General features: G+C 44.2%; 3 protein-coding genes across 8 annotated transcripts in view; 1 reads left to right on the top strand and 2 right to left on the bottom strand.

Moving 5' to 3' along the window:
- Positions 1–16994, bottom strand: part of Elp1 (elongator acetyltransferase complex subunit 1) — a 65889-nt gene extending 48895 nt beyond the window's left edge. The window contains exons 1-8 of one of the 5 annotated variants that reach the window (XM_052717143.1): positions 16874–16994; positions 13998–14157; positions 12320–12472; positions 8201–8282; positions 7103–7183; positions 4828–4913; positions 789–885; positions 440–530 (exon numbers count right to left, since the gene is read on the bottom strand). In XM_052717143.1, the coding sequence (XP_052573103.1) occupies positions 440–530; positions 789–885; positions 4828–4913; positions 7103–7183; positions 8201–8282; positions 12320–12472; positions 13998–14147 (740 nt within the window). In that variant the 5' untranslated portion in view covers positions 14148–14157; positions 16874–16994. Of the gene's footprint in view, positions 1–439; positions 531–788; positions 886–4827; positions 4914–7102; positions 7184–8200; positions 8283–12319; positions 12473–13997; positions 14161–16210; positions 16233–16760 lie in introns of those variants that run through there. The other 4 variants (XM_052717140.1, XM_052717142.1, XM_052717144.1 and 1 more) reach the window with 4 other exon arrangements.
- A 115-nt stretch (positions 16995–17109) lies between these two features.
- Positions 17110–21921, top strand: Abitram (actin binding transcription modulator). Its single transcript, XM_052717149.1, has 6 exons — positions 17110–17317; positions 18405–18456; positions 18956–19085; positions 20556–20632; positions 20732–20801; positions 20881–21921. The coding sequence occupies exons 1-6, from the start codon at positions 17203–17205 to the stop codon at positions 21013–21015; spliced, it is 579 nt and encodes a 192-aa protein (XP_052573109.1). The 5' UTR covers positions 17110–17202; the 3' UTR covers positions 21016–21921.
- A 2253-nt stretch (positions 21922–24174) lies between these two features.
- Positions 24175–27607, bottom strand: part of Ctnnal1 (catenin alpha like 1) — a 57959-nt gene continuing 54526 nt past the window's right edge. For both annotated transcript variants that reach the window (XM_052717146.1, XM_052717147.1), the window contains one exon: positions 24175–27520. In XM_052717146.1, coding sequence (XP_052573106.1) covers positions 27461–27520 — 60 coding nt within the window. In that variant the 3' untranslated portion in view covers positions 24175–27460. The remainder of the gene's footprint in view (positions 27521–27607) is intronic.

The raw sequence follows: 27607 nt of genomic DNA, 5'->3' as shown, positions 1-27607 counted from the left end.
CATCTTAGTCCACTTGCCTCATTCCCACTTCTCTTCAATGTTTTAACTCAAATGCTTACATAACACCCAGTCCCACTCTGCTCCTGGTGGAAACACGCTGTCTGCAGCCTAGGAGGCCGACTGGATTTGCATGAAGTGCTGCTGCAACAAGGGGCACTCGTTCCACTCTACTGCATGCAGCCAAAATGGCAGCAGGCGAGTTGTGATCTGCACCAAGGAAGCAAGGGAAGGTGGACACTCAAGCTTAGCCTGCAGCTTTCTCAGCCGGCAGACCACCTGCTGTGGGAATGGGTCCAGAGGAAAGCAGCATTTTCCCTGGGTCTCACAAAAGCCCCCCAGTCCCAGGGAGCCTCACACACCAGGACTAGACACAGCTAGCTGAATTCAGGAGGAAGGGATGAGAAAGGAGGAAGAGCCCTGGGCTCCTTCTCACACTCACTTCCAAGCCAGGGAGGGCCCCAGTCCTGGCACAGGCTCACTGGTTGACTGCAAAGCAAACTCTCGGTTCCACACTCTGATCTTCCGAGACCCTGCAAGGGAGGTGAGTAAACAAACACACACTCAAACATAACGCCCATGTACACCTTCCCTACACGTTCCAATCTGTACGCAGTGGGTGCAGCCAGACCAGACAGCCTCAAAGCACTCTTCTAATCCCTGAGCCGTTAACAGTGAAGGCAGCATCTCTTTCCCTGCTCTGTGTAATTAATACTCTACTCAAAGCAAAAGGAAGACAACTTTTCTAAATTTTAATTAGGTAAAATTTTAAGTGTAATTCAGTTCCATACCTGTTTGTGGGCAAACAACACTCACAGCAAAAAACTGCCCATCCCCACGCCAGCTAATTCGTGGTCTGTGGTCATCCCAGGGCAGGGCAGACTCATGCTAAAGAGAGAAACACCAGTATTACTGGGAAACCAATGCTCCCAAGTCAAACAACCCTTGGCCACCAAACAGTCATCTTTTATATGATGCTGAAGCTATCTAGAAAATGGCTTCAGAGACTCTCCAGGAACCCTTCTAGAAGGGCTCTTAGAAATCAAGAATAACTTAAAAACAAAATAAACATAGCCTTCCTTCTTTGGGTATGAGACGTGCTACAAAGACAGGCATTAACTACAGTCAGCAAAGGAAGCGGTTAGGAAACTATGGCAAGGAATTAGTGTTCTGTTGACATGGTTTTATTTCATGTGTAAACTTCCTGACAGGACAGAGTAAGGACACAGGGTAGAGAAGAACCCACAGCAGGACACGGATAAAACAACCCTGCCCTCTGCAGTACAGGCTGGAGAGAGGTCCCCACTGCCACTTGCATCCCTATCCAAAGCCATGAAGCAGCCAAGGCTCTGGATGACAGAACGGTGAACACCAGGGCATACCTCACGTCCCAGTGGTTGCTCCAATTCAAAATGCTGCTAGCTCTGCTCGGCCACAGACTAGATCTGGCTAGACTATACCAAATCTTACTACAATGCTGTCCTTTGGTACAGAACACAAACTTCCTCTAGTGTAAGGCTGTTGTGTAACAGTTTCCTCCAAGACAAAGCATTCCTTATTGCAGGAAGCTCCTTCAGCAGAAAATGTTAAAACTCAAAATAGCTTCAGAAGTCCCTGAAACTGACTAGATTCACTAGGCCCTTCCCTCCCAGCAATAAAAGCTGAAAGTCTCTCTCAGACAAGTCAAGCTACAAAGACGACTCTGAGACAAGACCAGCTTGCTGGGAAAAGGAGAAGCAGCTGAACTGCTGGAGGAAGTCCAGACTAGTCACTTGGAGTGGACACTCCCCCAGCTGTTGAGCCACCTGCAGGCTACCCAGCATGCTCCAGGTTTCCCAGCTTTTGTGAATGGTTAGGGTGGACCTTGGTAATGCAGCTGTCTTTGAGTCATTTCTGCTCCTGTAAATAACCCTTTACCCCTAGTCCTGTATGTAAACCAATACAATTCATTGGTTCAGGGCTGGAGACATGGCTCAGTGGTTAAGAGCACTGGCTGCTCTTCCAGAGGACCCAGGTTCAATTCCCAACACCCACATGACAGCTCACAACTGTTTGTAAATGTAGCGCTAAGTGATCTGACACCCTCACATAAACACACACGCAGGCAAAATCACCAATGCACATAAAATAAACATTAGAAAATAATTTTAAAATTCACTGGTTCCCCCAGTTGGACTTTGGTGGTATCCATACTTCAGTCTGCTGTGGGATCCCTATCTAGGGTGAGTAGATACGTGTTGTGCCTCCCTAGGAAGTGTTGCCATACAACAGGTTGAGGACTGGAATGTATAACAAAGACTGCACCTGTATGTAATCAAAGAAGGGGCTGAAGAAATGGCTTGGGAGATTAGTGGGTAGCTGTTCCAGCTTTGACCTGGAAGTGCTACCCCTAGTGAGGCTTCTGGTAACTACCATGCCTACCTATGATGAGCCCCTGAGGGGGGACCGAGATGGGAGCCCTTAAGACCCTTAAGATCCGGATGTGACAGCTCTCTTGGTTCCTGGTTATCCTGGATGCTGGATGGCAGACTGAGCAGAGTTCTCCAGAGAACCCAGCTGGACTGCACCTTACCTCTCCTGGATCTTGTAACCAACCCCTTTACTGGCTATAAGTTACCCCCAAAATAAACCTCTTTTTTAACTACATGGAGTTGCCTTGTTAATCTCCACAATATGAGGGTTAAGAGTATGTACTAGACTTCCAGGGGACCTGGGTTTGGTTCCCAACACCCTTATTGCATGGCTCACAACCACCTGTAACTTTGGCTCCTAAACACCCATTATCTCTGGCTTCTACAGGCTCCTATACTCACATACACATATAGACAATAAAAACAAAAATCAGGACAGAGAAATGTAAAGAGTAAGCAGGATGTTCAGCTATCCTAGAGGAATAGCTCCTAAGAACTACAAGAGATTACGCTGCCTACTGTTCAGCCCAAACCTTGGTAGTCTGTAGTTCTTCCTCACACTCATATCTGATCTCTATCCTACAGCTGCTCCTTCTAAAGGTTTCCAGAGTCGACACTTCGCATCACCTACTCTGAAAAGAGCTTCCCACACCACTCCTGATGCCCTGTCCACAGACCACAAGAGACAGAGTGCAGCTAGGAGCAGGAACCAGACTCTGCTGCTGTGGAAATCCCCAACAGTTCCCTATGTCGCACGCAGTAAAGACAAAAGTGGCTCCACTGGGCTCCAAGTATGCCCACCCTCCCCTTCTCTGACTCTCCTCTTCCGTCCTTCCTCAAAGTCTTCTTAGCGTCCTTAGTAGAGGTGGTTCCCTCTGCCTAGAATACTCCTCCTGCATATTGACAAGCTCCTGCCCTCACTTCTCCAGGTCCATAAGCAAACACATCTTCTCTTCATGGATAACCTCAACTCCCCACTTGCTGCTATCCACTACTCCTCATTCTGCTCCATTTTCCCGCACAGTAGTCTTCACTCCCTGAATGTCATATATTCTTGTCTTCGTTAGGGTTACGATTGCTGTGATGAAACGCCATGACCAAAACAAAGCAGCTTGGGGAAAAAAGGGTTTATTTGGCTTCCAGCATCAAAGGAAGTCAGGGCAGGAACTCAAACAGGGCAGGAACCTGGAGGCAGAAGCTGATGCAGAGGCCATGGAGGGATGCCGCTTACTGGCTTGCTCAGCCTTTCTTACATAACTGAGGACCACCAGCCCAGGGATGGCACCACCTACAGTGGGCTAGAGCCTCCCCCATCAATCACTAGTCAAGATAGTGCTCTACAGGCCCGCCTACAGCCCAGTCTTATTAAGGCATTTTCTCAGTTGAGGCTCCCTCCTCTCAGATGACTTTAGCTTGTGTCAAGTTGACATAAAAATATCCAGGACAATTACCATCAGCTTAGTATCTGTGCTCTCCCAGAGTGCACATGCCAATGCAGGTAGCAGTTTTATTTCCCATCATGCATTCAAAGCCTCCCACTAAGTGCAGCATATGTAAATCTTTAATAAACATGTTTTAAGTAGAGACGGAACTCATTAAAGAAAGCCAGAAAACATGAAATGACTTTACTGAGTTCAGCAAAGTGCCAGCAGGGAATACACTGAGGGTCAAGGCAGCACAACCTAATACCAAACCATCTCCATAAGTATAGCTTCTGAGTAAGCAATGGATTTTTAATTTGTTTTCTTTTCTTTTTTTTTTTTAAAGATTTATTTATTTATTATACATACAGTGTTCTGTCTGCATGTGCTCTTGCAGGCCAGAAGAGGGCACCAGATCTCATTACTGGTGGCTGTGAGCCACCATGTGATTGCTGGGAATTGAACTCAGGACCCCTGGAAGAGCAGTCAGTACTCTTAACCACTGAGCCATCTCTCCAGCCCCAAAATTAAATTTGTTTTCTGAAAGCTGTAAATTTTAAGTCAAGACAAGGCCTTTAAGAAAAAAATTACTGCCGGGCGGTGGTGGCGCACGCCTTTAATCCCAGCACTCGGGAGGCAGAGCCAAGCGGATCTCTGTGAGTTCGAGGCCAGCCTGGGTTACCAAGTGAGTCCCAGGAAAGGCGCAAAGCTACACAGAAAAACCCTGTCTCGAAAAACCAAAAAAAAAAAAAAAAAGAAAAAAAAAAAAAGAAAAAATTACTGAGCAGAAGTTATAGTATCTACTGGACGGTAGGTAAGATTGGGTACAATAACTAGAAACAAAGAGAACAGTGTCTCTTTAGGCTACCTCACCTCCTGAAGGTACTGTCAGCTAGCACTTTATTAAACAGAAGAGATACTGGCATTACCAGCCTCTTAACTGGCTATGCAGTGCTCCCGTGGATGGTAGCACTGAACAACTCTCCAGCCCATCTTACCATTTGCACCGGGAAGGCTGCTTGCCTGCCTTCTGAGCCGTGGAACTGCGTCTCCTTAGTGCCCCATCCAATAGTGACAAACTTGCCTAAAGGAGCGTTCAAGAACAAGAAGACAGCAAAAACAGATGAAATGAAATCAAACAGTTTCACTCATTCTTCATGAAGGTGGTCACTGACAACTCACTCAGCTGAGCATCAGTCATTAGGTTAAAAACCGACCTTCCCAGGGATATACAGCAATGATTGGAAGAAGCGAAAAAGCCCTTATCTTGGAGAATGTGACACAAGTCAGAAGTCTCCCAAATGATTAGTCAGAATGAACAGGGAAAATTTATAACATACGTCCATGAATCACAACACAAATATCTCAAGACAATAGCTAGGAATGAAATTCTGATTTTTAGCTTTAAACCAACAAACTAAGCTTTGTGTTGATGGTGGAAGGGGCTATAGGTCATCAAATGTCATTCCTCCAGTAGACTTACCTGAGACTGGAAATTGCAGTTCCACCAAGACCCTAGACTCTTCTAGCACTATCTGTATCTGATCCCTAAACAAGGTCACAGATTGGAGGGATTATCTATACACCACAGTGCATTCAGAGCACTGCATGTATGTACTCCACATAGCAAGCCTTCCCAGCCATGAAACACATCCATGGAAGACTTCACCATCTACCACCTACATACCAGCAGGTCGCCATTTTCCTTCTCGGTTACTGGCATGGCATCCTTATTCTCATCCCACAAACTTCTGCGTGGAGTCACAGTAAACTCTTTTCTTCTGCTATCACATATCCAAAGCCTATGCTGGTATTTCTCATGTTAGATACGGATAAAAGGAAAACCACCAATGTATATTACAGAAGTTTCTGAGCTAATTGTAAAAAAAAAAATGTACTGATATGCTTAATGAGCACCAGATTCTTCCTGAATCATTCCCTCTTCTAGGCCCACACTCACCTACAGGAACCTACAACCTTATCACCCTGTCTGCAATCTTACCACACACACACACACACACACACACACACACACACACACACACACACACGCGAACACACACGTCACTAAGAGCAGCCTTACAAGAAACAAACAAACAAACAAAATGACCATGGCATATGAACCCTGCCCAAACTATTTAATCCTGCACTCCTGTCCTAGAACCTTATCATACTGCCTTATGCCCAGGTCCCTGAATAAGCCATGATGCCTAGATGGAACAACTGCCTTGGTCTAGTCCCCTACTCTTAACCCTTGTCTATCAATTATCTATCATAAGATAACTGGGACTCAGCTCAAGTCAGCATCTAGAAACCTTCAATCTCCAGTGATGCCTTCTCTTCTCTTGTGGTTACTCTAATGCTTACACATCAAATCATTACTGAATCTGTGCCATATGCCCTATGGAAAAAGTGAAGGACTTAATAGTGTTTCTAGCCTCCACAGCATTCCTCGGTTTGTTTCTGAAGATTTAGACAGAAGGCGGCACCTCTAATACTTTGTTTTGTTTTTGTTTTGGTTTTTGGTTTTTCAAAACAGGGTTTCTCTGTGTAGTCCTGGCTGTCCTGGAACATGCTCTGTAGATCAGGCTGGCCGGGAACTCACAGACATCCACCTGCCTCTGTCTCCTGACTGCTGAGATTAAAGGTGTGCATTACCACCACCCAACTCTGAAGGTATTCTTTGAAGGGATGAAAATAGCAGTGTCCAAATGCTATCCTGGAGGTGGCGAAGTGAGAGGTATGAAATTAGACCTTAGTAACAATTCAGATACCATCCCTCACAGTCCTTCATCAATCAGGTCAGCTGCCCAGGGACTTCAGGTGCCAGAGCTCTTACAGTCCTAAGTACCTCCTCCCTCTACCCCAGCAATACACTCACAGCCTCAGTGGCCAAATGACCTTGGCCAAATCTTAGGAAGAGGAAAATCTGACAGCTGCAGGAAAAATGAAGATTCTGATCTAGCTGGCAGGAAGAAAACACCACCTTCTACCATACTACCCCACACTTTCTTGTGGTCTACTAAACTACTTCAAATACGCTCTCCTTATTCTAGCTTCAATAATTCTTTTCCTGTAATTCTAGTCCAAGTAGAATCCAGGAAACCGTGAGCACAGAATACTAAGAAAGTCACCTCTCAGATCTGAAGACACATTACAGGTATGTCTGTTAGGAACTGGGACAGACTGAAGATCTTTGACAAGTATTATGTATAAGACAATGAGTAAAACTCTGGAACTTCAGGTCACAGAATGTTTCAGAGCAATGCTTACCTTCACCAAAATCATCCTGGTGGATCTGCTGCTCTGTGATTACTTCAAAGTCTTTTGTCATCATAATCAGGGTCTGCTGACCTTAGGGAACAAATGAAGAACTTCTTTGTTCATGGAACAAATCAGTCATTCCAAGTGTCTAGAGCATTGGAAGATACACAGAAGACGCAGAAGACAAAGTGGTATTTCGAACTCTCAATAAGAGGAGGTACAGTTAGAACAGAGTAGAGAGAATGCATATATACAAAATGCTTTGAAACACAAGCTCTAGTAGGTCAGTCACCACGTGCTTATTCTTAGCTATTGACTGTATAAAACCCACACAAAAGTCCTCAGAGCCCTCTTCTACAGCTTTCAAACTCCCTAGTTTTCCAAGACACTTCTGCAGACATAAACTGAACTCACCTGGAAGAAAGAATCTCAAGGGAAAGGAAAACCAGGCACACAAAAGAGCTGTGAAGAAGCTGTTTACTAGACAGGCCAGACGGCTCAACTTGCCACAGGCCTGACAACTGGAGCTTGATCTCTGAGCCCCCATGGTAAACGGACTCCTGCAAGTTGTCTTGTGACCTCCACCTCCACACCGTGGCATGTGCACCCACACCCACTGCCTTGGGCTTACTGTAGAGGTCCCTAATTAGTAAAATGAATCTAAGAGGCTTATGCAGAGTCTAGTGAAGTTCTGTGACTGTATCCCAAAGGATCGAAACAGGCCAATGAAAAAGGGGAAAAATCTGTGGGAGTTAAGGGCTTAAAAGAGGTTAAAACTCAGCTGCAACATGCATACAAAATCAATGGGAAGGAAAAGCAAACCTGCTCATAGCAACCCTTGCTTTTAGAGTGGGTTAAACACTGCTGACGCTGATTGCTCCAACTGTGAACTCAGCAGATTCCGCAGCTCTCACACCTGTTCCTCACCCCCAAGACTACAACGCAGCCCAAACAACCCGTGTGCCAGCAGAGGGATGAGACTTAAGAATACAGTAACTGAACATTAGAATCTGCTATCCCTGTTCCACGAAGTTTCTGAACTAAAGCATCGGTAGGACATTAGAAGCAAGTTTTACAGTGTCAGTCAGGCACCAGTGAAAAGCTTACCTGTAGCAAAAAGCACCAGTTCTTGATCGGGACTCCAGCTCATAACAGAGATACCATTGGCCACACTCCCAACACATTCCAGCTGCATCAGAGAATATCGTAAAGGGATATTTAGAACACCATTGTCTCAATAAAGATTTACTATGGACTCAACCACAACAACCAAAATGTAAGAACCCAAAGGTGGAAAGATCCACCAGATGTGCATTCAGGAACAGTTGTTGAGAAACTAGACACAAAATTAAACATAGTAAGTAGAAGGGACACGATCTCATGAATGAGGTCAAACAATGACTCTACAAAAGGCTGCTACTATCAAGGACCTTAGGAAATAAAGTGAATCTAAGAGCAAGCAAAGGCTTGGGGAGTCTAAGAGAGCTCTGTGAAGGTCTCAAAGCACAGCAGTACGACCAGGAGAGAGAATCATCAGGGGAGCCAGCGTGGAGACCAGCCACAAGGCTCAAAGAGAGGTTAAACTACAGCCTAAAGACACAAACACAGGCATGAAGGTCAAAGGGGAAAGGGATTTGGGAAAAGCAACCGATCTCATCAGTAAGTAGGGAACATAGACTCTGACTTGCGACAGTGAGAAACCACAAAGAAAAGGGATCTCAATGGAGATGAACAGACTGGGGCTGGCTCAGGAACCAGAAGCCTCTCAAACACCTGGAAGGAAAGCTCTAACTTTTAAATGGGAGAAATACCAGTTGCCGTATCCATGACCGATTTTGACATTTCTCACCATGAATGAAGAGTCAAGTTTCCTAACACATTCCAGGAAATGGCTAGGAGTGAAGGTGTGCAGATTACGAGGGAGGGTTCCAACTCTACCTGATAACTTTATGATGCTGACGTAGTTACTTAAGCTCTCTAAGCTTCAAGCACTTCTGAGCATGAGAAACAACAAGTTAGCTAAGAAGACCATAGTGAAGAGTAAATAAAAATTGGGTTAGCTGGGTATGGTGGCACATGCCTTTAATCCCAGCACTCAGGAGACAGAGGCAGTTGGATCTCTGTGAGTTCGAGTCCAGCCTGAGCTACAAAGCAAGGCCCAGGACAACCAGAGCCATTACACAGAGAAACCCTGTCTCAAAAAAACAAAATTAATAAATTGCATTAAAGAACCTCAAAAAGGGCTTGGCATAATAAAAGCAATTAGTAATTGCAAGCTGTAACTATTATCTCACTTGTAGTAACACTGTAACTCCGACGACACAAGCAGTGCTTAAGAGATCACAACTGCCGAGCTGTGGTGACACATGCCTTCAATTCCAGCACTCAGGAGGCAGGCTGCTTTGAGTTCAAGGCTGGGCTGGTCTACAGAGTGAGTTCTAGCACAGGCAGAGCTACACAGTGAAACCCTGCCTTGAAAAAAAGCCTAACCAAACCAAACCAACCAAACAAATAAAAAACAAAAAGTTGAGAGAGAGATCAAATTAACGGGGTAATCTTTGTTATTGTTCCTGTTCTTGAAATAATGGCAATCTACCTGCCTCAGTTTTCTAAGTGCTGGGACTGTAGGCATGAAACACCATCCCCAGCTTCCAAGAAGTATTTAAAGGAGATGAGGAAATTATATTATTAAGAAGGTTAGGAATAGAAGCTCATTGGGTATTAAGTGCTTACTGCAAAAGCCTGCCAACCTGAATTTAAGCCCCAGAACCTGCCTGGGACAGAAAGAACTGACTCCACATGCTTGTCCTCTACACACAGGAACCTGCATGGTACAGGAAAGAACTGACTCCACACACTTGACCCTCTACATGTAGCACGGCACTGCTACTCACACACTCACATTACACATATTAATAAATTAAATTTTTTTTAAGAGAAGGGGCTGGAAAGACAGCTCAGAGGTTAAGAGAGTCCTGGCTGCTTTTCCAGAGGACCCGGATTCAATTCCCAGCATCCACAGAGCAGCTCATAATCATCTGTAACTCCAGTTCCAAGGGATCTGTTCCACAGACACTAGACATGTGTGTGGTGCAGACACATGCAGGGAAAACATACATATAAATTAAAAAAAAAAAAAAAAGATACTGAGAGCTGCTTGGTAGCAAAAGACCATGGAAGTATACAGCAGGTGCCATCTAGTGTTCAGAAGGTCAACCTATCAGAACTAAGGGTTCTGTTAAAGGAAACTATCACGCAAGGTGGTATGGAATTACTGCCTTTTGAATGAATTGTCTGTTTCTTGTTTTAAACTTCTTGTGCAATAACAGCTATGATTCTCCCCATTTACCATGCATTTCCATGTTATGTGTACATGCAATCTCACGACTGCATCTCAATCTTATGGGCACAACTTCCCCTATACTTTTGAGGTAACTGGATAACTTTCCCCAGCTGTGTTTATTCATCTGGCCAAGGCCATTCTCCGGACAAAAGTATTTCAGCAAAGATACTTTTTTCCAAGGACAAAACTGCACATAGATAAACATTAGCTCATCTCACTTACAGATAAGAGAAAATAACCACTAACAATTAAATCCTCAACTCTTTACCTTCATCCCGGGTTATTTACACAAGACCCTAATTTAAGAGATTTACTGCTCACATTTCTGGGATGATGTTTTAGTCACCTGCTAGTTACTGAGTTAGGCAGTTACTTCCCACTGACCAAAGGAGATTGCCCACAAGGCCAGGGGGCAATAGGCAGCAACCTTCATTTTTTGTGCAAATTAAGATGTAATCCTCCCGCTTTTATCTCAGCCAGATGCTATTCCTAGATTTCCTCCTTAGTAATTACTCAGAGCAAAAGTGCTTTTACTAACCAAATGCTACATGCTATGACAGTAGGTAGGTTGCTTAGCAACTGAGCATACATCCCCTGCCCTACCAGAAAGGCGGGGGGAGCATGCTAAGAAAAAAAAAGACAGTTTTATTTTACTAGTGACTTATTGACATTTATAGACTGCTAACATTTTACCTAACCACTTCTAAATTAAAAAGGAACTTGTGTGCTCAAACTATAGAGTTACCCTAATTATTTTAGCCTTTAGTTGACCCTACCAGAGAACTCCCCTTTAGTCACTCCCCTTTTGGGTTGTAATTGGAAGTTGACAATTATTGCCTTATGTGTGGATCTTTATCACCTCTCTCTGCGACCCTGAAAACTTCAAGCCTCACATTACTGCTTGTGTATATAGACCGGCTCCCCCACAGCACTGGAAGAACTGATTTAGAAGAACAAGGATGAGAATGAAGATGGAAAGAATGAGGTAGAGATGAGAGAACAGCAGAAGGGGCTGGGAGGAGCTAAGTATGAGAACAGAAAAGAAGCTGTGTAGATAAATTTGACTAAGAAGAATAAAGTGAATGGACTAAAGAGCTTGGTGTGCTTAGATTCATTGAACATCCCGCAGATTAGAATCCTAGCCACCTGTAGTTTCTGTTCTGGACCCTGGAGAAATCTCCTCAGGGCAGGCACCTGTGGAGAATTCGAAAAAAAGATAAGAAAGGCAGGCCAGCACTTAAGAGGCAGAGGAAGGCAGATCTTTGTGAGTTTGAGGTCAGTCAGGAATACATAGGAAGACCCTGTCACAAAGAAAGAAAGAAAAAAGGGGGTGAGAGGAATGAAGTGAAAAAAGAAGGAATAAAATTCAGAAAATCAGCCTTATTCTAGATAAAAAGCAATGGTTGCAGCCTATCTCCCCTCAAGTCTTAGACTATGTTTCCAATACATTACTATATAATATAATTAATATAATTATATATTATATTAGTATAGTAATATATTACATATACAGATTACAGTAAATTGTAGTGCTTGAATGAAGGCACTCTAAATTATCCAGTCAGAATTCATAACAGAAAACATAAGTCAATTAAAGAAGTCAGACTTCCTTAATGGAGACATTCAGGTAAGAGTTAGCACACCACAAGAATTGTAAGTTTTTATTCAATTTTTAAGTTCTAATTTGAAATATCCCAATCGTCCTGTCTGATTAATAGATGCAGTAGACTAAACTAAATTTGTTTTTTAACTCCTGAAATATAGGTAAGGCCATTTAATTTTCCAGTGTTCAATACTGTGGCTATAGATTAGAAGACCTCGACACAAAGCAAGTAGCTGAGTTCAGGCTACCTGACACTTCTCCTCACTGGTCCCGAACCCACCTGGTGTGTGCTGAGATTGCAGAGCACGACATCCCCAGAGGCGGTGGCCACACACACGGACTCCTGATCCAGCAAGCCCTGCATACCCACAATGCAGCCGCTTCCATCCTCTGGGAGAAAACCCTCTGCCACCAGAAGAACTTCAGTCTTCACCTTTCCCAAAACAGACATGGAAGCAAATTAGTGCTTACAGTCAGGAGCCAGCAGATTTCCAGAAATAATGTTTCTAAGAACTCTTTTTACATATGAGATATATTTATTTTTAGCTTATGTGTATGAGTGTTTTGCCTGAATGGACTTAGGTGCACCATGTGTACAGCTGGCGCCCTCGGAGGCCAATAGAGAGTGTGGGATTCCCTGGAATTGGAGTTATAGATGTAAGTTATAGATGTAAGCTGCCAGATGGGTGCTGGGAACCAAACTGGGGTCCTCTTTAAGAGTAGCCAGAGCTGGGCAGTGGTGGCACACACCTTTAATCCCAGCACAGAGGCAGAGCCAGGCGGATCTCTGTGAATTCGAGGCCAGCCTGGTCTACAAGGTGAGTTCCACGAAAGGCTCCAAAGCTACACAGAGAAACCCTGTCTCAAAAAACCAAAAACCCAAACAAAACAAAACAAAAAAAAAAGAGTAGCCAGTACTCTGGACCGCTGAACCACCTCTCCAGTCCCTAATGATTCTTTTATAACATAAAAGCTTTCCAAGTATTTTCCCTAGATTAAAACTCACTTTCATTTCAGAAAAAATACAATTCTATTATCTTTAACAAGAATAGCTGGGCTGGAGAGATGGCTCAGAGATTAAGAGCACTAGCTGTTCTTCCAGAGGTCCTGAGTTCAATTCCCAGCAACCACATGGTGGCTCACAACCATTTGTAATGAGATCTGGTGCCCTCTTCCTGCAGGCATACATGCAGGCAGAACACTGTATACATAATAAATAAATATATCTTTAAAAAAAAAAGAATAGCTAATGTAACCTTTTTTGCAAAAACAAGTATGGTCTGTTTAAAAATATCCAATAAAAAATAAAGGTAATAACTATGTTCTTTATTCACATTTGTTTTTCAATGGGGAGATCACATCCAGGGCCTCAACCATTGGGCTACAAGCCCAGCCTCCTAAATGCGGTTTCCTAAGAGTTCTATAATGTGGGCAAAGACAATAAATCACCTAAATAAAACACATGAGTAGCAACAAATAATCAAAGGAACATATCGGAATCAACTTACAATTTCCAGAAATATCCATGGTCAGTTCTAGCACTAAGGACTGGGATTTTAGTCAGTTTGGGTTAGAAGCCTAAACATGTTTAAAAAACTCTACAAGTCTGGGGTGGGGAGTTTCAAATGACATAAAAGCTCCATGGACAATATTCATGTACATTCCTAACTGATCACTATTATACTGCAAATTCACAGTAGGCAGGGTAAAATGTGAGTAGGCATCCACATAAAATATCAGGTCAAAGCTTTGCCAACTTACCTTACAAAATTAGCAGAGTTAAGAGTTGGCTACTACTAAGTTCTACCTGGTAAACCATCTACAAACAGCAAAGAGGACGACCACGTAGGAATCGGTAAATTACTCTGGTTGCAGAGGGTACTAGCAGGGAGAAGGAGGTTTGGAAGAAAACAAGCCCAGGGCCAGGCCGGGAGCTGCCATCATCATCAGGGACTTACTTCTCTTTTCCCGGGATCTACTTCAATCAGTCCACGTTCTGAGCCAATTAGCACTGTCCCCCGTTCAGTTCGGAGAGAGAAACAATAAGGTTTCCCTGGTGCTTGAATGTCCCTAAATTCCAGTGTCCGGAGCAACTTCAGATTTCTCATGATGAAGCAACTTCTGAGGAAAAACAAACCCCCCTTGATGAAACATGAATGCCTGAAAGAGAAAGGACTACCTTAACAATGATAAATGGCCACACACATAGCAAGCATGATTCAGGGAGTAGAGACGTGGTCATTAGAACAGGAGTCCTATTTATCTGAACACACCAGCATATACACAATCACTCTCTTACTTCCTAAAGGTTCCAGCTTTACACAGTGCTAGAGTGGAGATGAAATTACACGTTAAGGCTGGAAACATAATCAAATGATAACACAGCACAGGCTATTACTGCTGCCATGATCCAGTCACCATATTCCACATTCCTCTCCATGAACTTGGATTCTAGTCATCAAAATCTGTGCTGCTCTGCATCCATAGAATCCAGGAAATAAATGATAGAGAGTAATAGCAAATTAAGAGAACTCACTTCTTCCCATTATCCATCTGTAACTATGACTACCATCCGAGCAATGGGCCTTTACCTTTACAGGGACCCTGGGTACCAATCTCTGGTACTGCCAAAGCCAGCTTCATCATACCACCAGAGGCACGAGCATTAATCAAGCATGCTACATCTCCAGACACAGAAATCCAGCCCCAGGCCTCATCCTGAGTTTCTGAGTATCGATCTAAAGTCTGATTACTAGTGTTACAGGGATTTTCTACAAATGTTAGGTCTTGATGATGCCAACATCTGGCAAGTGTTGATCCCTACCCACAGGGGTTGCTTCCTTCAGCATGCCTTCTAAATTACTTGAGCGTTTCCTTCACTTTTTCTTCCCCAATAGCTGTTTAATTCTTCACAATAAATCCTGCTGAAATACTGTGTGGCCTCTACTTTTCTGACTGGACCCCTACTGATGAACACAGTAAAACAATTTGAGTCTTTAAAAAGCACTGGGTTCAGGTGCTGTATGATATTTTGTTTGTGTTCTGACAAAGCTTGCCTGGAGATCAAAGGGCAGAGCTAGCCACTAGTTAACCATAGAGGCCAACCATGGTGGTACACACCTTTAATCCCAGCACTTGGGAGAAGACCAGAGTTCAAGGCCACCCTGGGCCATACAAAATTGAACCAGTCTGAAAGAGAAACAGAGCTGGGCCGTGGTGGCTCACAACTTTGATCCTAGCACTTGGGAGGCTCGGCTCACGCCTTTAATCCCAGCACAATCAGGAGGTGGAGACAGGATCTCAACAGCCCACTCCCACCCCCAATTCAGTCTGAGATTTCGTACAGGTAAGAAGTCTCTAGTGGCTGCTGCTCTGCTTCTCTGATCTTCCAGCTTTCATCCGGATATCTGACTCCAGGTTTTTATTGTTAAGACTAATTAGGATTGCGCTATATTCAGGTCTGGAAAGATGGCTCAGAGGTTAATGAGTACTGGCTGCTTTTCTAGAGGACCTGAATTAAATTCCCAGTACCTACACAGTAACTAACACTCATCTATAACTCCAGTTCCAGGGGATCCCATGCCCTCTTCTGGCCTCCAGGGGCACTTCATGCACATGGTACAAGGCAAGCCCATTAATCTCCCTAATGCCCCAATCCTTTTAGCATCAAAACTGACTTCTCTGAATTGACATACCCATACACCCCACTCCTTTGACTTCTCAAAGGAACACAGCCCTGTACTTTCCTCAGTGCTTTCAAAGTTAGGAAAAGAGTATCTTCCAAACACTTCTAAGATCATAACCTGTTAATATCCTTCCTTTGGCACCTCCAACTCCAACTCCCCTGGCTCCATGAATTCACCCTCTCCCCATCCACATATGTGCTAACGGTCCTATCATACAACTCTGATCATGTCCTAATATTCTGACTGTTGTTCCATTTTCTCCCCTTGCTCTTCTTCTATCCACCTTCAGGCTAATCATTCTCAACGGGACACACACTAGAAGGATAAGAGGAAGATTATATATACCTAGTTGCAACTGAACAAGTCCAAACTGAGCATTAAATTCAATGTCTCCTAATGTTATCATTAGCTGGCCCTTACAAGCACATGCAACGCAACCTGAAAAACAGAGAATCCGCTACTCTTTAACCAAATAACCGCCTCACCTTGGTTTCCACAAGCTAAAACTGTCTGCCTCTTTCTCATTCACTTTCACACTGAGGTATTCACTGATTGTCTTCGCGGCTCTCAATATACAAACGAATCCTTCACACAATACCTACGATCCGTTATGTGACATACATCAAAATTTGCCAAATGTTAGGCCCTGAAGACAAAAGACCACACAATTACTGTCACCATAGAAATCACGCCAGCTAAGGAAGCACGGGATACACTACTCCACAGAATAGTGTCAGATGACAAAGGGGACCCGTAGCACAGCACTGAAGCCTCCATTACCTATCACCTTCCACGGCGAGCTAACCAATTCCTGATAGAGGTTTTATCCACACGCTGCAAGGAATCCCGCAGCTGGAGGACCCGACCCTCATCCCCGGCAGCCTCGGGGAATAAGTGTGCACAAAGCATCCGCCGCCCAGTCGGCGCGCACACGCACAAGCGCGTGGATCTCTCTCCCCTTGCACTAGGATAGCCCCTGGACGAGCAGGACCAGGCCGCGCGCAGCGGCTCCGACTGGCTCCGGTGAACGCTCACCCGAGACGCCCTCCCGAGACTGCGCCCTCGCCTCTGCCCGCGGCTCCGAGCCCTCACGACGCACTAGGTCTGGGAGGGAACCGCCACCGCACACGGGAGAAAAAGACACGCACCACAAAGGGGCGAAACCCGCGAGCTAGCACGACGATCGAAGCGGCGCGAACGCGGCGTCACCAGCCAGGCGCGCTGGCTTGACGTCACCACGTAGGCGTGGCCGAGCGCGCCTCTCCTGGAGCTCGCGGCAGTGCAGACGCAGTCCGGCCGTGCTGTCTGTAGTTCCTCTGGCTCCGGTGGTATTTGTCCCGCTGTTGGGCGTGGGTCCCGGAGCGCCGGGGACTGGTGGGGCGGGGGTGGGGGTAGGGGTGGGGTGAGATCGGCGAGCTGCGCGCGTGCGCACAAGCTACCACGCGGGAAGTCCATCCCTCTGGCCTGGACCCTCAGCATGGAAGAGATCGGATGCCCAGAGGCAGGGCTGGCGGGGCCAGAGGTAGCCGTGGCTACTGAACCCGCGGTGCCCTCCCTGGTGGATCGATACTTCACTCGCTGGTATAAAGCGGGTAAGTGCCGAATGATGGTGAGCTCTGCCCTACCGCACAGGCGGGATGCCGCGGGGACTCCTGCTTCGCGACGGAAGCCACCCGGGCCCTTCCCTGAGCTTCCTAGTACCAGGAATACAGGTTTGCACTGTTGGAGAACTGAAGGAGGCGCATCTGACGTGGGAAGCTCAGTGCAACGTGTGGGTTGCTCGCAGGAGAGGACGTAAACTAAACTAAGGAACCCCGCGTTGGTCTGTCTGGGCTTACACTGCCTAGTGATTGTGTGCCTGTGGGGATCAATCCTAGCCCGAGGCGGGAAGAAACCGTGCTCTGGAGAGAGCATTAAGAGAAGTTAAGGAAGGAGTATCTAGTGTTTTGTTAAGAAACCGCTCATATTGTCCACTTCGAAGTTTCGAAGTAGGCTTCCCAGGTGTTCTGTTTTGTGTGCCCAGGAAATATCGTTGCCACCTTTGGGAATTAACTTACCACTACTAGCCATTTTAATTCAGGGAAACTGGTGGACGCACACACGAACAGATATGGGCCAAATTTAGGACAAGCAACTCTCCTCAGGACTGAATTTTCCCAAAATGTGATTTTTGCATAACTCTAAGACAGCCCTTGGGGCTGGAGAGATGACTCAGCGGTTAAGAGCATTGACTGTTCTTCCAGAGGACCTGGGTTCAATTCCCAGCACCCACATGACAGCTTCCAACTGCTTGTAACTCCAGTTCCAGGGGAAATCCGATACCCTCACATAGACATACATGCAGGTAAAACACCAATGCACATAAAATAAAAATAAATCATTTTTAAGAAAAGGTGGCCCCATAAAACAACACCATAATGTAAGCAATGTGGTGCATATAATAGTGTTTCTCTAATAGAAATAATGGGTATACTCACTCATTTTAAAGTGACAAGTTGGAGGCGTTAATAACCTTACCTGCCTTAACACTGAATGAATGATTCTATCTGGATTAGGCCACTTAAACACTTCATGGCCTTTTATTTCACCACTGTTGAAAGCATGAACTATCCACAAACCAAAGATGGTAATCCCATGGTAATAGTAAATACCAATTCAAGAACTCATTTATTCCTCCAGATGTTAAAGGAAAACCCTGTGAGGACCACTGTATACTACAACACTCCAACCGGTAAGCATATCAGGAATTGTAAATTATCAACACCTTTCTCTGGTAGTTGGCCTGATGTAGTCTTGAGGTGGATATGAGCATTCATAAAATTGTCTTCTACTGTGTTGAGATGGCATTATAGGAGTGTGGTGGCAGGTACAAGTCTTGTTCAGTCATTTACTGCTTAGCCAACCTGTGCCAACCCCTGAAGTGCCAGAACCTATGGAATGGGTCACTGTGGAGGCATATGCCATGTCCTGTGTATAGTCATGCCTTGTTTCTCTGGTACCCCAGGATTACTTAAAGACTTGTGGTACTGTTCCCTTTCCTGGGAAGGAAATTCAGTCTTATTTTCAACTCTTCCGTTACTGCACTCCCCATGCTACACTTAGGCTCCAGCCAAGAGAGATGAAGACGGGACAGAAGGAAGTTTAGCTAGTCACTTCTCTATAGGAATACTGATACAGGAGGAGGTGTCCAGCCACGCAGTAACATAGGATTGACTGTTTTCTCCTCGTAGAATATGTGTCATCACACTGGCAGGATCCCATCCCGTTCTTCAGAGTGGCAAAACTATTCAAAGTATTTCCTATCAGATCAGTACCAACTGCAGCAGGCTTCAGAACAAAGTCTCTGGGAAATTTAAGCGGGTATGTTCCTGGAATTCTGTGATTTTTCTTTCTTCCTACTGAAATGTTCTATATTCATGTTATAATGGATCCAGTTAGCCTCATGTTATAATGGATCCAGTTAGCCGTGAGCAGACTTTCTGGCAGTTCAGTGTGATTATTTTCAGTAAAAACAACACCTACCCCCACTCAAAAACAAAGGAATATCAGGAGGTATACTGTCTGCCATAGGAGATTCTGTGCTTGCATTCTTATCCCCAAAGACATGAGATGGAAGATGGGCCTTTACTGGTATCCCAGCTCTTGGGTAGCTGAGGTAGCACAATTGGAAGGAAGTATGAGGCTGTATAGTGCTGTATAGTAAGTACCAGGCTAGACAAGGCCACATACCAAAACTCTGGAAAGTCAAAAAGAATCGTGGCTCCAACTGCCTGTGTTCACTGTAGAAGTTTGTAAAAAAGAGGGCAGTGCATGAAACACTCATTTGCCTGCTTATAGAGATTTGTCAAACAGCCCCTGATTCACCCACCTCCCAGAGTTTCTGAAACAATGACCACATATGCTGTCAAGTAGTTCATTAAATGTGGCACTAATATTTAAAAGTCACGTACTTCAGTTAGTTTTGTGGGGTTTATTTAAACATAATTGTTTTTATTTTTATGTGGACGTATGTATGACGTGTGCAGGAGCCTGCAGAGTTGAGGGGAGCTTGGCAGATCCCCTAGACTTGAAGGTACAGGTACTTGTGAGCCACCATGTGGTGCTGGGAATTGAACCTGGGTCCTTTTCAAGGGCAGTAAATAGTCTAACTTTTGAGTTATCTCCCCCAGCCCACTAGTTTTATCTTTTAGTTAGAAATGTACTCCTTCTTCAAAAAGTCTTAGACATTGACCCTGTAAAGAAGTTCCTTTACCTATTAATTTCTAATATAAAAGATAGGGATCTTTTGGATATCTTTAGTTCTTTGTTTTTGTTTTGAGACTGGGTCTCACTCTGTAACCCTGACTAACCTGGAATTCGATATATAGACTAGGCTGGCCTCAAACCAGAGATTCACTTAACTCTGTCTTCTGAGCACAAAGATCAAAGGTATATACCACCACATCCCACAGAAGACAGGGATCTTAATGAAACTAACTATGTAGGATATCGCTGCCATATCATATTGAATTGTATATTGCTTGCAGTGGATTATCCTATAGGTTGAAATCTTTATACCTGGCCATATATAGATTTCTCATTTGTAATTGAAAAAAATACATTATTAGACTGTAACTAAACTACTCATTAAAAGATGGTACCTAGGACATAGTAGGTTGTTATGTTGAAGTCCATGAGTAGTTTTATGTACTTATATCATTTTCCTGTAAGACACCAGAGTTCCAAGACTAGAATCCTGTTTTAATAGTGAGGGGTATATCAGTGGAAATGGAAATTCACAGTGGAAATGGAAATTCACAATTAATTTGTTGCTTTCCTCTCGTTACCCAGGGGGCACAGTTTCTAACAGAGCTCGCCCCTCTGTGTAAGATATACTGCTCCGATGGAGAAGAATATACCATATCTAGGTAAGCAGTGTTTTAGCCACCGAAACTCAAATGCCTGTGTTCACTATAGTAAAAATTACTGACAACATTTTTTGTCCTAAAATTCTTTTTCAAAAATAGCTGTGTTAGAGGTCGACTGATGGAAGTGAATGAGAATATTCTTCACCAGCCATCTCTTCTTCAAGAGAAGGTAAAGGAGAGGTGGGGAAAGCAAGCCCTGTCCACATGCCTCTGAGATCATTTCACAGTCCTACGTGCTGTTTCCCCAGCCATCCACCGAAGGCTACATTGCAGTTGTGTTACCCAAATTTGAGGAAAGTAAAAGTGTAACAGAAGGGCTGCTGACTCAGCAGCAGTATGAGGAGGTCGTGGTGAAGCGGAATAATGCCACAGCCACATCATGAGCCTTGAGACGGAGGGACAGCATCGGAGTCTCACCCTGCCTGGCCTCAACCCTCACTGCACTGAAGAAAGCCAGTGAATGGGAAGCATTCCTCACACGGCCACAGGAGAAGCGTCGTTCTTCACCCCACCTAAGTCCCCTCCTTTGTCTGAACGTCACAAGCCTTGACTCCCCCTTTGTAGTCAAGCTCTCCGATCTGCCCTACCTAGGTACCGTTAGGTTGGGACGTGCAGTTGTGGGTGTTCGCCTGCATATGTACATCAGAAAACAACTTTGAATGCTTTTTTACCTTGTGTTAGACAGTCTCTCATTGACTTGGAACTTTGCCAGACAGCTCATGAGCTTCCAGGGAGACACCCATCACCTCTGCCTCCCATCTTGCAAGGCCAGTATTACAAATGCACACACCATAGCCAACTTTTATATGAGCCAGAAAATCCAAACTCAGGTCCTTATGCGTTCAAGGTGTATTACTCTTCAGTTGCTGTGATAAAATACCATAACCAAAAGCAACTTCCCCAAGAGTTTATATGGGTTTATAGTTCCACAGGATTAGATGCCCATCCTAGCGAGAAGGCATGGTAGCAAGAACAGGAAGCTGAGATCACATCTCCACCATACACAAAAAGCAGAGTAAGCCCGAAGTAGGGTGAGGTTATTAACTGCCCCGGTGATGTAATTCTCCCAGCAAGACTTCTTTTCCTAAAAGTTCCACCGACTGGGGACCAACTGTTCAAATACATAAGTCTATGGGGTTATTTTTTATCACTCTTCCACATTCTTCCCATGATGCCTTTATACCCATATTGGGCTGGAGAGCTTCTCTCCAGATCCTACCAAGCCCCGGCAGTCCAACAGCCCACTTATAAAATAAACACATAGATGCTTATATTATTTACAAACTGTATGGCCGTGGCATGTTTCTTCCTAACTGTTCTTATATCTTAAATTAATCCATTTCCATAAATCTGTGGCTTACCGGCATCTTCACATGCTGCTTGTCATGGTGGCGGCTGGCAGTGTCTCTCCCACTCAGCCTTCCACTTCCCAGAATTCTCCTCTCTCCTTGTCCCACCTATACTTCCTGCCTGGCCACTGGCCAATCTGTGTTTTATTTATATAGAATGATATCCACAGCACCTATAGCCATGTAGTACAAAATGCAGTTAATCCAATATCAAAAGTTCCCATAGTTGTTACTGTTCTGAAGTCCAAAGTCTCTTCTAAGACTCGGTGCAGTCTCGTGTCCCACTGTAAATCAAGAGACCAGTTACACACTTCCAACGCACAGTGGCACAGAACACACATTCCCACTCCAAAAGGAAGGAATGATGGGCATAGTGAGGAGATACCGCACAAAGGAAGACAAAAGCCAGTGTGAGACACCAAACCCTGCAGCAGCATGCCCACTCTCTTAGGTTTGGTTTCAGAGGGATTAGTTGGCTGCCCTCCAGCACTGCTGCCTGCAACACAGGAATTTGTCTGCAGTGTTCTGCTCTGTGCAGCTCTCCCTGGCACATGTCTCATAGCTTTGGGATTTCCAGTGTCTTGGGGCCTGCACTATAACCCAGGTTTCACCATCACAGCTACACTCAATGGCCTCCCTCTCATGGCCTTCTTGCAGAAACTCCATCTCTACCACATGTTGCCTGGCCTCGGGCTTTCTGAAGCCAAGAAGGAAGAATCCAGCATCCTTTCTTTCTTTTTTTTTTTTTTTTTTGGTTTGAGACAAGAATTCTCTGTGTAGCTTTGGAGCCTGTCCTGGATCTCACTGTGTAGACCAGGCGAGAACTCAGAGATCTGCCTGGCTCTGCCTCCCGAGTGCTGGGACTACAGGCATGCGCCACCACAGCCTGGCTCCTTTAATTCTTTTATGCCTTCATGCTCGTACCATGTGGAAAATACTTCAAAATTAGACTACCAGCTTTCATCTCCTTTGATCGCATCCACAGTGGCTCTTGTAGTTTGTTGCTTTCTAGGAGCAAACATCCAGGATCTCAGGTGGTCTTTCACAGATTGGAAGTTTATCTGGGTGGAATCTTGCCTTGGCCAGCTGTCCCATTGTTCCAGTGTAGAGCAGCCTTTTTTTTTTTTTTAATTTTATTTATGGATTTTTTTTTTTTTTTTTTTTTTTTTTGTATGAGTGCTCTGTCTGGATGTATGCCTGAATGTCAGAAGAGGGCATCAGATCCCATTATAGATGGTTGTGAGCCACCATGTGGCTGCTAGAATTGAACTCGGGACCTTTGAAAGAGCAGACCATGCTCTTAACCACCTAGCCATCTCTCCAGCCCTAGAGCACACTTCTCAATAGCACTAATCTCTAGTAATGACAGCCTTTCCCAGCAAAAAGTTACATTATCTTGAAATACCTAATGCTAGAGAAAGTAGTCCATTACTTTTTAATTCAGCTTCATGTCAGTTCTCAGGACTTGGGTAGAAAGTAGCCAGATTCTTTGTCAAAGGGTTACATAAATGGCCTCTAGAGACATTGTTTCTCTCCAAAACCTAGGAGCCCAGCTTGTACTGTCTCCATTACCTGCAGCACTATAGGCCTCTAGGTTCAAATCAGGAAGTCTTGTTTCACAATGCTCTCAGCGTTCAACCACTTTTCTGGCCCAGAGTTCCAGTCTTCTAAGTTCTTCCAAAACATGTGGTCACATTTTTTCACAGCAACAACCTCACTTCTTGGTACGAAGGTCTATATTAGTTACCTATCTGTTGCTATGATAAAACACCAAGACCAAAGCAACTTAAGAGGGGTTTTTTGGCTTGTAGTTCCAGGGTGCTAGCTGTCCAGGAGAAGCTGAGATCAGACCCGCACACCCTGGAGGCCCGCAGTGAAGTGGGAGTGGATGGAGGCTGTAAACTCAGAGCCTGCCCCCAGGGACATGCTTCCTCCATTCCGAATGCATGAGACCATGGCGGACATTTCCCATTCAGTCTACAGCGGGAGGCAAGCACTTCCTGACTGAACCATTCTCCCAGCACACTCTCTTCCTCGCATTTCTCTAACAAATAGCAAAGAAGGAATATTTTTCTGATTAAAAAATACAAGCTCTTGAGAAACATTTTGAAGAGTTTTGCATTCCTATTACCTGGGAACAAATAGTGCCTGCTTGAATGCTATGTAGGGCACACTTACTGCTTCTGCCTCAACTTTTTTTTTTTTTTAAGATTTTTTAATGTGTTTTCTTGCATATGTGCATGTGCATTGTATTCATGCAATGCCTGTAGATGCCAAAAGAAGACATCAGACTCCTTGGAATTCCAGATGGTTGTGAGCCACCATGTAGGTGCTGGGAAGTAAACCCAGGACCTCTAGAAGAGCAGCCAGTACTATTAACCTCTAAGCCATCTCTCCAGCCCCTTGCCTTAATTAATTTTTTTAACAATTTAATACTTTGAAAAAACAAAATTAATTGTCCATCCTTCCCAAATCTGCTTCAAAGAGCAATGGGAAAGCCCAGCCTCACCCCCTCTGCTGTGGCTTTTTCCCTCTAGGCTGCTGGAGGGGCATGATTGTGGAGTCTGCCTTCTACTCTACATGGAAAAGCTTGGAAATGTGCAAGGGCTCTTCTAGCAAATGGAAGAATCACGCTGCTGTGCTGAGCTGGCTCCTGCAAACGCATGGCGGTAACTCCCATCTACACATTTTACTGACGGCCGCTTTGTAGTAATGAAGGTCTCACCCAGAGGCACAGATGTCTTAGAGCTGTTGCTGGAGAATTTCTCAACAGCTCCCACCAAGTCCCGCCAGTCCCGGAGCCCACTCATAAAACAAACACACAGACTCTTACATTATTTAAACTGCTTGGCCATTAGCTCAGGCCTATCATTCTTACTCTTACATTTAGCCCATTTCTATTAATCTATACTTGGCCACATGGCTTGTGGCTTATCGGTACCTTACATTTTCCTTGTCCTTGCGGAGGCTCCTCTCCTTTCCTGTTTCCTCTTTTCTCCTCTCTGTTAGTCCCGCCTATACTTCCTGCCTGGCCACTGGCCAATCAGTGTTTATTTATACAGAGCGATATCCACAGCATAGAGCAGAGCAAGGTTTCTATATTATCTAGCTTAGAAAAAAAACAGCTGTGAAGTTCTGGGTTTAGATTAGACATTTACACTGAATTTAAAACAAAAAGATCTTAAATCATGAAATGACTGTCATTTTCCTGATTTTAATGCAATGATTTCAACGTAACCAAACAACCAAGTTTATTGAGAAGAAAGAAGTAGCTCCCTGTAACTAGGAGGGGTTAAAACTGAATTTCCTTTCAATAAAATGGTTTTATACAGATGAAAACCTGACTTGGAAGTCTGTCCTCTCATGCTGTTGACGTCATGTTACCCTGTTGCTTCAACCCCCTGGGCACCGCTAATTCTATTGTCAAGTGTATAAAGGTATTTGTAATTTTCTTACAAATATTTGTAAGGAAAAAAAAATTTTGTAAAGATTTATTTATTATGTATACAGCGTTCTGCCTGCATGTGTCCCTGCAGGCCAGAAGAGGGCGCCAGATCTCATTACAGGTGGTTGTGAGCCACCATGTGGGTGCTGGGAATTGAACTCAGGACCTCTGGAAGAGCAGTCGGTGCTCTAACCACTGAGCCCCCGGAAAATTTTTTAAAAATAAATTTAATTCATAAGACAAACCTCTTATAACCTGAGTGTCAGCATGACTATCCCTTAGTTACACCATCAGACTTGACAAAGGCTGTGAGTTACTATCTACAGGGACCACAATGGGATGTAAGTTAAGCACGCAGCAATAGATCCTGACTTTGAGTGGCAGAAGGATTCTAAGAGACTCGTGCTGTGAGAGTCTGTATGTGTTTCACAGGTTGTATGTTTCTTCACTAGTTTTATTGCAAGTTAAAAGGATGTTTTGTTTCACAGACGGAAAACCATGCTAGAAGTACTTGAAAATACAGACATATAAAACAGTACAGGTTGCAAGGGCACTTTTAATGTTATTATTGATCAGTATGCCCCACCCTAATTTGCTTAATGGATCAAAGTTAAACTAGTTGGTACAAATTCAGTTACTGAACATAATTTTTATTGAAGTGTACATTATCACATGTTTAATACTAGTTAATAATCCCTATTTTGTTAACAAAGATAATGTCATTGTTACCACATATCCGATGGTCCTTAACAGTTTTATTGAGGGATCTGCTTTATTACTAAAATATTTACACTGAGAATCCAGTGAAGGTAGCATCCTTCTTCTCAGTTTAAAAAGAAATCACAGAATTTTTACTCGTATGAGTTGGTAACAATCCTGACTATTTCACAGGAGATGGTTGCATTCAATCATTCCCCTTAACAGCAGTCTGCAACATTATTCCACTGCTTTTGAAAAACTAGTTGTGTTAACATCTCTGATGGGAGCTAAAGAGATGAGAGATCTGTGCAGCACATGCTGGTACTGTGCATCTCCCTCCTCAGCCCTTGTTCTGATACTCGGAAATACAGCAGATCAGCTGAACGATCTCCTAGGCCATCTTGTCCTTGCTTTACAACACAGCTTATAAGGTAAACAGGTTACCAGCAGAGTCAATTCCCCAGCCCAAGAAAAAGTTTAAACCCTAGAGTTAAAACGTCTGAAAATGAGCATTCCAATGCCATATATATAAAACACAGTGCACAGGTATCTGGAATTTAAACAGCCTCTTGGTTCTAATGTTCGGTCTTCTGCCCCAGCCATTCCATCAATACTGAGAAGGATAGTTCAAAACTGTTTTTAAACCAGTAAAAAATACTTAGGATTCCATCTACTATCCAGGACTACGTGGTCAGCTATACATACTACAGCTAGAATAAAAAGCCATTTCCTCTTCTGATGTTGCTCCACGGTTCTTTGGAGTGACTTCTGTTGTCTTCCTTTCTGAAGCAGGGGAGGGGCAGATGTGGCCTAATGACCTCACCCGGTGAGATGCTTGTTAGAAGCAACATTGCTAGCGGAGATGTGACCAGGCATCTGAGGGACCCTTAGCCTGCTTCAACAAGAACTGAAGAAGAGTCCACAGGTCTAAGAAAAACTCTGCATTCAACCAGGTCACTATATATTTTCTGCTGAAATTAGTGTTGTAGATAATCAGCTTAAATAAAACAGTTAAGGATGCCAAAGGGGAGTGTGCATTCATGATTGCGTCTTTGGGATTCAGTTGTCATTAAGACAACTAGGACATTTGGTGTGTGCTGAAGAACATCCTGAACACAACGTCTACTTTAAAATCGCACTGCCATTAGAATCTTAGCAACTGCCACGGCAGTGACTCTCGTTAAGCTTTCTAATCTGAAGATCAGAAGAAAGATTTCAGCATTCTCTTTAAAAAAAAAAAAAAAACCGATGAATTTCTGAAAATACAAAGGATCATTTGCTTTTTAGAAAGGTCCGCTGTGCCACACGATACTCCAGAGATGAACTGCAGGCTGCTCAAGTCTTACCATCCATGGTGTCTTTATTCGCCGCTGACACCCACTTGTTATTTTCCACCTGGAGGAAAGAGGTGAGACAATTAGCTAGTGCTGTGCTCTGAAAACAGACTTCCAAGTGACTGGTGCACACACTGTCGTTTTCCAT

This window comes from Peromyscus californicus, unplaced genomic scaffold, assembly GCF_007827085.1.
Source record: "Peromyscus californicus insignis strain IS unplaced genomic scaffold, ASM782708v3 Scaffold_5__1_contigs__length_169319896, whole genome shotgun sequence".
Classification (NCBI taxonomy): Eukaryota; Metazoa; Chordata; class Mammalia; order Rodentia; family Cricetidae; genus Peromyscus; species Peromyscus californicus.
Note: the sequence above shows the minus strand (reverse complement) of the source record. Positions and strands in the feature narration are given on the sequence as shown.

Bases quoted from the DNA above. Each gene is read 5' to 3' on its own strand.
- Abitram (XM_052717149.1), top strand. From the start codon at position 17,203: ATGGAAGAGATCGGATGCCCAGAGGCAGGGCTGGCGGGGCCAGAGGTA. The intron at 17,318-18,404 runs GTAAGTGCCGAA...TTATTCCTCCAG, and splicing joins CACTCGCTGGTATAAAGCGG to ATGTTAAAGGAAAACCCTGT. The intron at 19,086-20,555 runs GTATGTTCCTGG...CTCGTTACCCAG, and splicing joins TCTCTGGGAAATTTAAGCGG to GGGGCACAGTTTCTAACAGA.